Source organism: Canis aureus, chromosome 29, assembly GCF_053574225.1.
Source record: "Canis aureus isolate CA01 chromosome 29, VMU_Caureus_v.1.0, whole genome shotgun sequence".
Taxonomy (NCBI): Eukaryota; Metazoa; Chordata; class Mammalia; order Carnivora; family Canidae; genus Canis; species Canis aureus.
In genome coordinates, this window is record NC_135639.1 from 16,039,992 (window position 1) to 16,052,273 (window position 12,282).

The 12,282-nt window shown below is 49.0% G+C and overlaps 1 protein-coding gene across 3 annotated transcripts in view; it reads left to right on the forward strand.

Moving 5' to 3' along the window:
- The window catches only part of AFAP1L2 (actin filament associated protein 1 like 2), a 96,733-nt gene that overhangs the window by 5,251 nt on the left and 79,200 nt on the right, over nt 1–12,282 (forward strand). Inside the window, exon 2 of one of the 3 annotated variants that reach the window (XM_077877542.1) lies at nt 204–257. The exons of 1 other annotated variant lie outside the window; for it this stretch is intronic. In XM_077877542.1, the coding sequence (XP_077733668.1) occupies nt 204–257 (54 nt within the window). The remainder of the gene's footprint in view (nt 1–203; nt 258–12,282) is intronic. One more of the 3 variants, XM_077877546.1, reaches the window with a different exon arrangement.

Consider the following 12,282-nt stretch of genomic DNA (forward strand, 5'->3'; position numbering starts at 1 on the left):
GGGCATGACTGGGGCCTGGGCGAATGACTGATTCTAGGCCACAGGAGCACATAGTCTCTGATGCTCTGGCCCTCAAGGGCTGACCGGGTTCACAAAGGGAAATGAAGCAAAATCTCAAAGCCACACCCCGCTGAGTGGAGACGGAAGCCCACAGAGGTGGCCCCTGGCTTTCCCGACTTGAGCCTTATTTCTGTCTGTTCCAGCACAGGGGTGTTGCTGTCTGGTGGTACAGAGAAGGATCCTGCAGGTTTCTGCCTGTGAGTATGAGCCTGCCTGTGCTCTCTGCAGCAGCTCACCTGGCCTCCAGGGCTCCCGAGGGCGCAGACCTGGCTCTGCCCACGCTCTGGACCGACGGCTGAGGGATCTTGTGGAGCTGGGCGCTGGCCTGGGCACTCTGGAGCTCGGGGTTCTAATCTGGCCTTTGCCACTAACTCGCTGTGCGACCTTGGGCAAGTCACTTAATCTCTTTGGGCCTTGTTTCCTCATCTGTACGAGTGAGGATAATGACTACTAACCTGCCTCACCGACTGCCTGGTAGAATGATTTATAAGAGCTACTGGTAAATACTTTGAGAAGGGGCAATGTTAAATGAATCCCGGGGAGCAGCTCCCCTGAGACCTCTAGGACATGGCTGAGACCCCCCCCATTCCTGCCTTCTTGCGTGTGGATCGAGGGGGGCCCTCCGTTCATTTGGGCACCAGTGATGCCCATCACACGTTTTGCCAAGCTGGGAGCCCTGAGTTGGGGATGTGCAGCCTGTTCCCAGGTAAACTAGCCTCTCCGAGAGAGTGGGCATCTGTGTATTTCTCTCAAGTGTCCTGGAAAGGAGGTGGGTGCAGAATGGCTCACTCTCAAGCCTCCTGTCGTGGCCCTGCCTGACTTTTCTCTGATGTCTCAGTAAGTTTATATAGGAGAAGCCCTTAGGTTTAGATTCTAACAAGAACTTCAAGCTCTTTGTACTCATTTACTACTCCTTGGCTCTCACTTTCTCCCTAGTCTCCCAGTGAAAAACCCCACTGGGAGGGAGGAGTGAGGAGAACATACAGGAAAAGCAGGAACCAGCATTACCCTGGGCACATTGCACTGGACCAGAGCCAAAGCAGAGTGAGCCCAGAGCACCTTCGAGTCCCCTTTCTCTGTGAGTCCCAATAGATTGCAGATGGGAGGACAGTCAGCTGTTAGCTCAGAGAGTGCAACCTGCTGCTCACAGAAGCATCTAGAGGAGCAGATGTGCAGCCCTGCCCTCGGAGGTGGCTGTCCCAAGGAGAGTGACCAGTGAGCCTGGTTTGTCTGAGACTTACCTGGTTTTGCCCCCTGCAAGCCCCAAGCCCCAGGAAATCCCATAGTTCTGGGTGGATAGAGATGGGAGGTCACCCTGTTCCCAGGCCTCTGCTTTATTAAAAGGCCCCAAACCAAGAATTTGGTTCCCCCATAGCAAAGATGAGCCAGAGCCAATCATTTCATGTCCTTGGCAAGAAAGCAGAAGTCCAAAGCTTAAAAACCAACAGTTTGTACCTCAGCTACATGCCCATGCTAAGTGAAAGAAGCCAGACTCAAAAATCATACACACAGTAGGATTCCATTTATGTGACTTTCTGGGTAGGGCAAAATTATGGGGAAAGAAAACCAGTCTGTAGTAGGTAGGGCTTGAGAGAAAGGGTTGACCACAAAGGGGTATGTGGGAAATTTTGGGGATGATAGAAATCCTTCTGTCTCAAATCTGCATGGTGGTGGTGCTTCCAGAGTTCTAGGTGTCTGTGATAATTCAGAACTGTGCAGTTAGCAGGGCTTTTTTTTTTTCCTGTGTGTAAATTATACCTCTAGGAGGCTGACTTTAAGCCCTTGTGGGGCGCCGGGGTGGCTTAGTCGGTTGTGTCTGATTCTTGGTTTCAGCTCAGGTCATGATCTCAGGGTCATGAGATAGAGCCCCACAGCGGAACCCTTGCTCAGCAGGGAGTCTGCTGGTCCCTCTCCCTCTGCTCCTCCCTGCATGCACATGTGCTCTTTCTCTGAAATAAATGAAATCTTTTTTTTTTTTTTGGAAATAAATGAAACCTTAAAAATAAAACAAACTAGCATTTTGGGGTGCCATGGTATAAGCTGGTGAATCTGTTGAGTGCCCCGTTGACCATCACAGATTGTAAATAGAATCTGAGGTCTCCGTGTTTTCATGTTTGCAGCAATCTGGAAATACAGCAGAAGAGAGTGAAGAATTTGGGTAGAAAACCAAAGGATTGACTGCTTGACAGCATCTTAAATGCAAGAGACTTTTCCACAGTAAACACTGTGAGGGTGGAAGCTCTCCCTCTACTTAGAGAAAAGGGAAAGCAGTTCTCCTAAAACCCAGGCAGCAGATGAGCCCAAGAGGGTCACGGAATAGCAAAGCATTAGCTCTGGGCTCCCACCCTGGGAACTCTGCTGCTACACACATGGATCTAATGTATTGAATTTGGCAGCCTTCCTGCAAATCTTTTTTCTTTTTTCTTCTCCCCTCACCAATAAAGTTGTTGAATTGGAATTGAGTACTCAAGTCTGCACCATAATTACTTCCTGGCTGACTTTTTGTTTCTGGAAGTCCTGCTTGTCTATGCTAGCTAGGAATGATTTTGAGGCAGGGAGAGCCCGTGATTTAACAGAATAATGCACCTAGTTCCATATGATGTAAGGGAGCAGCCCTCTTGGTTCCAGAAAGGGAAAAGCCTCATAGGCAAGGGCAGCATCACCAGGAGATGGGACGTGGAATTCCTCGAGAATGGAAGAGTCACTCTGGTGATCCTAATGCAATCTGAAGATCTTGGTGGTTTCTATTTTTTCCTTTTCCTTTCTTTCTTTTTTTTTAAATCAAAATCCATGTCAAATTGCCTTGTTCTTTAGGTGGACTGTGTCAGGATCTATGACCTGGGGAGCTGAACCTATTTCTTCCCATCTTAAAGATGGTGTATGGAAAGGCTGTAGAACTTTCATCCATGAGGACAATCTGGGCCTAGATCACTTTCAACCGTGAATTACTTAGAGTATCACGTGAGCAACTTTTCTTACAAATATATCCAAGCCACTAGTCACCTGCAAAGGCAGGTCTGTTTCATCTGTTCTTGGGATATGCAGGAAGAAATGTTGGGGCGGCCCTTAGTTTTTTTGTTTTTTTGTTTTTTTTAAGATTTTATTTATTTATTCATAAGAGACACAGAGAGGCAGAGACACAGGCAGAGGGAGAAGCAGGCCCCATGCAGGGAGCCGGGCGTGGGACTCTATCCCGGGACTCCAGGATCACGCCCCAGGCCAAAGGCAGGCGCTAAACCACTGAGCCACCCAGGGGATCCCTGCAGCCCTTAGTTCTAATTGTCTCGACTTTGTTGGAAGGCGCTGAAGTGGGAGGGAAATCTGTTTCGTATGTATCTGAAATGAAACATCCCTGTGCAGGGTCAGACCTAGCTTATCGTGGGTCCACCTAGGAAAGGCTAGGTTTGGGGCAGCCCCAGGGGTCCACTGCTAGTTCAAGTACAAGAATGGGAAGGCAGCAGAGGAGAAGCTGGGAATGCCTGGCTGGGGAAGTTCCGGATACTTCCTTACCTGGATTGCGGACTGTTGCCGCCATCTCCCTAGGGCTACCCCGGCACGCTGGCATCCTTTTGGGTTGTGGGGATGATCTTAGCCTCCCTGTTAGACCAGCAAGTGGGAACACCGCCATTTCCTTCTATCCTCCACCCTCTTTTTTTTCTCCCCCAGTTTTTACACAACAGGATTTATTCATGTTGACTGTATTCAAGTCCCCAGATGGGGGGAGAAAAAGAGATTGTGTTGAATGAGCTTATTGTTTGGAGATTTCACTGACTTCTTTTATTTAATACCCACAGTCTTGGAACATATTGAGCTGATTTACTAAAATTCAAATATAGTCCTTTTGGAAGGAATTCTGCTAGGGTGCTTGGTACCCCTGATTTTGGGGTTGGGACCTGTTGGGTGGTGAGTTTGCTTGGGGCATCTCCTCTTCATCTTTATGGTCTTGGTCTTGGGTCCACAAGGATTGGATATTCTCAGTTATAATACCAGGCTCCTAATGAGCTTGAGATGGTCACCATCCAACTGCCCTTTGCATCATCTGGGCCTTCTGTGCCATCCCCTCTAGTACAAGTGGAAGGAAATAAATGGTGGTGACATAGCAGACTTGGGCTGAAGTGGCAAGTATCAAACAGCCTCATTCCTGCTGCTCGAATGCCTGATGTGGTGTGGCTGGTCCATGATAGGGTAAAATTGAATTGTGTGCCTTTTAGCATGTTTTAGAGACAGGGTTCCTGCAGTCAATAATGCTGGAATGGTGGCTGAGGATCATGGTGTATGATGATCTGGTCCAGTTGTCTGGATGGCTGCAACACAGTTGTCTTGTGACAGCTCCTGGTGTCTGGAGCTCTTGGGGATCTCCTGAGAGAGGGGGCCACTGCAGGTACTTGAGCTGGGTGAGGCTTGTGTCCTGCTGGAGACAGTGGGAGCCCATCTCTGGTTCAAGTCTGTAGCATCCCAGATGCGTGGAAGTTAGCCTGTGGTAGAGTGAGTTGGGTTAACAACAGGACCATCACAGGCAAGTGTGTTAGGTGCTCCGGGACCTCTCTTGGGTGCTGCACACAGGCTTGCTCTTGCTCCTGCACGTGGGGTGTCCTCCCTCTTTCTCTCCCCGCTCCCTCCCTGCTCTTTCTTTCATTCCCTGTTTTCCCCTTTTGACTTTCTGCTGGTTTCTCTCTTTATTTCCCTGCCATATCTGTTCAGATCTCCTGAGTCTTGAGGTTAGGAAAAGGATTCTTGGGCTCCTGGGAAGCTCAGTCTTTAAGTGTCTGCCTTTGGCTCAGATCATGATCCCAGGGTCCTGGGATCGAGTTCCGTATCGGGCTCCCTGCTCTGTGGGGAGCCTACTTCTCCCTCTGCTGGTCCCCCTGCTTGTGCTCGCTTGCTCTCTTTCTCTCTGTCAAATAAATAAATGATCCAAAAAAAAAAGGGGATTCCCTCTGAGAACCTGAGTCCAGAAAGAGCCTCCCCCTGACCCCAGGTCTCTAGTAGTGTTGGGCTTCCATTTGTAGTAGCCATGGCTAGAACCTAGGTTTCCCTGGGGAGCTGATGACCTGAGTCCGGGTAGGGAAAGTGGGGCTTGCTCTCAGCCAAAGAGCATCTCATTCCCTCCTAGCAGAGGAGGCCATAGTGAAAATCTGTTCAGCATTCCCCCTGGTGTTTCCTCAGACCCTAGAAAGTACCATTCTGTGTGGCCTAATGCGAAGAAGGCCACCTTCTCCAAGCTTCATGGTCCAAGTCATTGATTGGCTAACCCTGGAGCCTCCTGGCCAGCCCACCTGGCCTCGTGCAGGTTCGTGTCACAGTGACTAAGATTCCCAGGAAGGAGCATTCTGATCCTCCCTCTGTGGGTCTTTGAACAGCACCCTGTTGGCCTCCGAGGGGTGAGGGCTCCTCCCTCTGCCGTCCAGAGCTCCCTGGAAACGAACATCAGAGGAGGGCCTGGCACCCGCGCAGGGGGAGCATGAGAAAGTTGCCGCAGTTTGGATAAGAGTTCTAAACTATGAAGACTCAACATTGACTAAAATAATTTTTTCCCATTGACCTCCCGGCTTCTCAATGGGCAGGCGTCCATCTCCTGCCCATCTGATGTTGGTTTGGTGTGTGTCACTGTAAACAGTTCAGGCTGGAAGCAGATCTCTGAGAGTTATGAGATCCAGGTGTTGCTCCCAGCTCACCACGCACTGATTCCCTCAAGGGTGGGAAGGGCCCTTTTGTTCCCAGAGGGAGAATTTAGTCTCCTACCTTTGTGTGTGTGTGTGTGTGTGTGTGTGTGTGTGTGTGTGTTCATGCCAGAGGAGGGGACCCTCAGGTGACAATCAGCCCCATTTTCTTGAAATCTCCTAAAGCTATTAATGCCCCCCAAGGGTAAGATGGCTGTCTTAACAAATCTCTTTTTCTGCCCTGGGGAGGCTGAGGCAGCTGGGAGAGAAAAAGTGAAGAGTGCCAAGAGACTGTTCTGTTGGGGCGGAGTGACTTCCAGACTCCAAGCTTATTCATTGAGGCTCACTCAGCCTTGACACCATGACCTTGAACCCCCCTGAAGGCTTTAACCCCTCCCTGCACCTCGCATAGCCATCCTCTATGCTTTCATACTTGGCTGCCGTGTGTTTGTGCATCTAGATTCCTTCCCTGGCTGGAAAAAAATAAAGGCAGTCACATAGCTTGGAACAAAATATTCTCTACAAATGGCTTTTTTTCCCCCCTTAAAAAATTTACCATCATTGAGTGTGAAAATGGTTTAGATTCAAGAGGAAACAGCTGGCTGGCAGAGATCCTGGTGGGGTCTTGGGTAAGATTCCGCTGTGTCACTAATGACTTTATTCGGTACATTTCCGGCACAAGCACCCTTGGCAGTTGGGGAATTTTGTGGCTGAGAACTTTCATCAAGGCAAGAACAGCAGCAGCAACAGCTCCCAGCTGAGGCCAGGAAGGGAAGGCCTCATTTCATTCAGGATAACCCAGACCTGTTCAGTGGATGTCTCATATCTGCCTTGGTAGTTTAAGTTGGATGCTCACAACCCTTTTCTTCCTAGAATATTCTGTCTTTGGGTTTTTCTGAGATTTCAGTATATTGCCACTGTAGCTCAGGGGAGCCCAGATTTCTTAAGGTCCCTGAACCAGGCCTTCTTCTTCGAGTGCAGGTGGGGGGTCTAAGGCACCTTGCCAGTGGCTGTAGGGGAGAGAGGGAGAGGTGCTGTCCTCTGTATTGCCCTGGAGAAAATCTGAGCTCCTCCTTTGCATGGCTCTTTCCTGTTTGTTCTAGTGTCTTCCGCCGTTCCTCACTTTGCTCTATGCCCCAGCCATACTGGATTCCTTGTGGTTTTCCAAACTATACTTGTTTGCTGTTCCATTGGCTTGGATGTCCTCCCCCGGGGCTGCCTGCCAAGCTTATCTGTCTTTAACCCCTCACTGCACCTGGCACAACCCACCATGGCCATGGTCATCATGTCCATGTTACAGTTGATGGAAAGTCTATGTTTCCAGGAGGCTGTGAAGGTCAAAGCCATCTTTGTGTCCACAGCACCTAACCCCATGGGTGGTGTATCTTAAGTGTTCAAGAAACTGTCATTGTGTGATTGAGAAATAGGGGCCATCCTCAATCTTTTTGAGAGTGTGATTACATTGAAGTTAAGGGCTTCCGCTCACTAGCGGACATCCTGGACAAAGTTAATGCAGCTGACAAAAAGAGAGAGCTTTACAGTGTCTAAAACCTTCCAGGGACTAACATTTAGAACATACAAGGAATTCCTGAAAATCATCCAGAACAGGGCAGAAATTGCAATAGAAATAAAGATGAAGGGCAGCCCGGGTGGCTCAGCGGTTTAGTGCCACCTTCAGCCCAGGGTGTGATTCTGGAGACCCAGGATCGAGTCCCATGTCAGGCTCCCTGCATGGAGCCTGCTTCTCCCTCTGCCTGTGTGTCTGCCTCTCTCTCTCTCTCTCTCTCTCTGTCTCTCATGAATAAATAAAATCTTAAAAAAAAAAAAGAAAGATGAGTAAAGGGTATGAATGGGAGATGACAAGTGAAGGAGCCTCCGCAAAGCTAACGAGCATCTGAAGAAGCACGAGGCTCCTTTAGTCATCAGGGATAAACCAACCGAAATGACCACCTGGAAGGCTGACCACGTTGAGAGGCTGCAGGCTACCTAGTATTCTCAGAACATGCAGAAATTTCTGCACGGGTCCACACACTATTTGTGGTGGTGGAGAATGGGTTTTGGTGTCCCTAAGGAGAGTGGACAGGTGAACGATGATGGTGGACGCACATCCTAGTGAATCACCCAGAGATAGAAGCAGAGGATTAGATATACACCCAGCACCATAGGCAGATCTTGAAGACACAGCGCTGAAAGGTAAGAAGCCAACTAGGACATCTGATAACAGCGTTTACAGCCATTATAAATTCCTACAGCAGTACACGTAAGTAGGAACTCATATAAACAAAACGGTCCATATTAGAAAGTTCATCTGGGGATTAGGAATGGGATATGATGAAGGGGAATCTGTAGGAGTTTGCTTATGGCGTGTTGTTGATTCCAGAAGCCTACAAATCTGACTTGAAGCAAGCAAGCAAGCATGGCACAGTGAGGGCAACACCAGAAGCTCAAGCGGAGTGCTGTGGGAAGACGGGGGACAGGAGCTTCTCTCCCCCATACCCACCCCAGGGGGAGGAGTCAGTGGAGAGATCATTTTCCTTATTAATTGCTGGGCTGTTCAAAACCCTTTGCCCCTGAGGTTGTTATAATAGACAGCCCTTCCAGTTGACTCCAAAGTTCACCTTTTGTCAGAGCTATAGTGGTGATTAACAACCTGCCGTTGTCACGAGGGGAGGGAATGCTTGTAACCCACCCTCGGATAAGCATGGGATCCTAGGGCTGGCTTCTAATAGCTGAGAATCTTTCAGTTGTCTCCAGCTACTCTGAGCACCTGGAGTCATCCTTGGGTCCACATTGCTGAGTGCAGGTCATGGCCAAGAGCTTATAGCCAAAGGTTCATCAGATTGAGTAGAATGCTTTGGAATTAGATTTTTCCAGGATCTGACTGGAAATGAGGTTATTAGACTCTGTGCAACAGTTCCTTTTTGCTCCTTTGCACCCGAGATGGGAATATTCATTCCAAATAGGTGTATCCAGAGGAGATAAGCTGCCTCTCCCACCCCAGGTCTGTTTGATCGGGACAGAGTTGGTCTTTAACATTGTTTGTTCCATCTCTGTTTCTACTTAATAGTTCTGTAGGGTTTTTTGTTTTTGTTTTTGTTTTTTGTCTTTTTGTCTTTTTGAGATTCAAGGGTTTAGGTGATAAAGAGCCATTTGGATGAGGAAGAGCACCAGCTGCTTCTGCTTTGCCCAGTGGTGTGTTCAGGGAAGCTCCTGGGCCGGGGGGTGGGACCTGGAGCTGCCCCAGGGTCTTATCAGCGTGGGCAGAAGAGCAAACTCCGCTCCCCCCTTCCCCGTGTGGCTCTGCGGTGGGCAGCAAACCCAGCTATTCATAAAGCCAGGAACTAAAGGTTTTCAGAAAATGGAAAAACCCTAAGGTTGGTTCTGCTGGTCTGACAGTTTTCCCACTGTTCTTTCTCATGCACTGGAATCATTCAAGGACCTCTTTCTTCTGGATGTTCTCTATCCCACCTGTCCCACTTGCTGACAGTGTTCATTTTCTGCCCCACATCTCTGGATCTGCTTTCCCAATTCCTGGCTCCACTGCCATGTTGGCACCTGAGTGATGGAACAACAAAGATCTTCATTTCTGTAAGTTCAAGTGTCACCCCCAGGGTCCTTTCCAGTTCAAAGGATTTGTGATTTTGCAATGAACTTGCTCCCATATTAAATAGCCCCTCAGCATGGGAGAATTTCCAGATATTCACATAATACGTATTTTCTTGACCTTCAGTATGTATCAAGTATTGTCTGTTGAGATCAAGCTGGGTGCACTATTAATGTGGTGGGTGTAGGACAGTGGCCTGAGATACCTGAATCATGATGGTCCCAACATCTTTCCTACCAGGCAAAGCCACAGAAGAACTTCTGAACCACCCTGTGTCTGAATTGCTTCTTCAGGAGGCACTAAATACTTTACTCCCTCACTGTTGAGACTGTAGGGAATATAATGTTGAAGGTTGCAGGGTTCATGCAGAACTAGTGCATATCCAGCTTGGATTCCTGTGATCTCGGGTAATTACTTGCTATTTCTGAGTGTCTGTTTCTTCATCTGAAAGGGGCTCAATATCCTTTCCCTGGGAGGTTTGTAAGGATGGAGTGAAACCTTTTACTTCTCAGTAGGTGCCACACACAGAGCTCCAGTGCTAGTTATTGGTGGTAGGTGGTGGTGAAACAAGACATCGAATTTGCCATGGATCCACCATGTTTATTTCTGATACCTAAAATCTTTGCTTCTATGTGGTTTATGTATACAATGGAATATTCCTCAGCCATTAGAAACGACAAATACCCACCATTTGCTTCAACGTGGATGGAACTGGAGGGTATTATGCTGAGTGAAGTAAGTCAATCGGAGAAGGACAAACATTACATGGTCTCATTCATTTGGGGAATATAAATAATAGTGAAAGGGAATAGAAGGGAAGGGAGAAGAAATGTGTGGGAAATATCAGAAAGGGAGACAGAACATAGAGACTCCTAACTCTGGGAAAGGAACTAGGGGTGGTGGAAGGGGAGGAGGGCAGGGGGTGGGGGTGAATGGGTGACGGGCACTGAGGGGGGCCCTTGACAGGATGAGCACTGGGTGTTATTCTGTATGTTGGTAAATTGAACACCAATAAAAAATAAATTTATTAAAAAAAATCTTTGCTTCTGATGATACTGCCCTTAAGGCTGTGTGGGGAGGGGAAGCAGACTCGTGAAGGGCTGTTTCCTGTCTCAGAACCCATCAGTATGGGAACACTGTGCCTCATTAGTCCTCTGTCACCCCAGCCATCCTCATCTAGAATAGTCACTGCTCTACCCACACACCCGGCTTGTTGGGAGGGTCAGTGGAAAGCTATGCATACAAGTGTTTTGAAAGCTGGAAAGCACTGAACATGCATAAAAAGGCGATTATTTCAGTGTTGGGTTGGAATTGCATCGCACATGAAGGGAAGTCCGCAGTGCTTTCCAAGTCATTGCGATTTGTTCCAATTCAACGTGGGGGTCTTCATGGCCAGAAGGCAGACTCTGTCGGTCATGGGAACCCAGGGTTGGGTGGAATCATGTTTGAATCTGGCTGATGGAATGAGCAATTAGATGTAGGATCACAGTCGACTTAAGTGAAGTCTTAGGAAGAGATTCAGTCGGGCTAGTGAAGTTCATTTCGCTCCTGTAGGCAACGGGTCCTGCCTTGCCAGGTGCCCGCCCCAAGATGTGGAGGGTGGTAAGCTGTCTGCATCCCAGAACTAGTGCCCACATGGCCTGGGTACCAGTTGCAGCCCCATCTGCTCAGAGTCATGTTGCTGCTAGGTCTCTTTAGCTGAGTCATCTCGAGCTGCTGCTCCCCAGCCCTGCAGTGGGGTCCCCCTGGACCCAAGGAAGCCCCAATCTCCTGGCAGCTGCTGCCTGGCAAGGGCTGGGCTTCTTGGCATGGGCTTGTCTTCCCTTTCCTGACTTCCTGCGCTACCTCTCTTTGGGGGAGAGTACCCCCTCCATTCCTGACTTTCTTCATCTTCCCTGCTCTGCAGCTGCTGTCTGCTTCATATTAAGTGAATGATCAAGAATCAAGAATGATTATTAAAAATACTACGACTACTACCTTTTACTTTTTACTTCATTATATGTTCCATTTTTTACCTCTACCAATATCCCAGTGAGTTGTGTCAGAAATGCCGTGACAGCCCTTTTCTTCCTATGGCAACTGAGGGTTTGAGCCTCTCTGAGTGTAACTGTCACACAGCCACGGAGTAGGAAATTGTATCTCCCGGAAGGTGGATGTTCAGCCTCTGAGCCAAGGGTAAGCCTTGCTGCCCGCATCTGACAGTGACTGTCCCCAGGCTGGGCAGCTCCCTAGGCATTTATTCCCATCATCTTGCTTAATCCATAGAGACTCTGGAGGGATGGTGGTGAGAACTTGCAGGACCGGCTTTCACCCTTCACCCAGCACCTGTGTAGCTTCCCGGGGGTGGCTGACTACCTACCTGGGAGGGTCCTGATTGGAGAGAAGCCTCTTAGACTCTTTCAGTGATATTCTTGGCATTTCTCCCTGGGGGAGAAGTCCCCTGGAATGCAGGGACCTGTTCCCCTGAGCTAGACTGAGCAGAGAATGTTAATAAAAGGCTTCCCAGAGCTTTTCCATCAGACACTTTCATCTTCCTCCAGGCCTGCAGAATCAGGACTGGGCGTGGAGTTGGGGAGGCAGGAATCCAGCAGTAAATATTATTATCTTTATTCTGTGGATGGAGGAAATTGAAGCCAGACATTGAGGCCAGAGGCGGCCCAAGCACCAGTTTGCAGCCAATGCAGTGGGATCCAGACCGAGCTCCACTGGACTCTAGAACACCTTTTGCTGCCTGGTCTAGCCCGATGGAGCTAGACATGACCTCTATCCTAGACATGAAGCCGTGTTTAGCCTGATGCGAGGGGGCTGTGAGTCTGCGGGCTGCATTGCGGCCCACGTGGTGCACCCCTTTGGGGTGGAGAGGGGGGGTCCCTGACGTTGCTCACGGCTGCTGCTCGGCCGTCTCTAGGAGTGCCCTAGCCTGATAGAGCAGACCTCCCTGCAGGGGAGCTTTTCTGT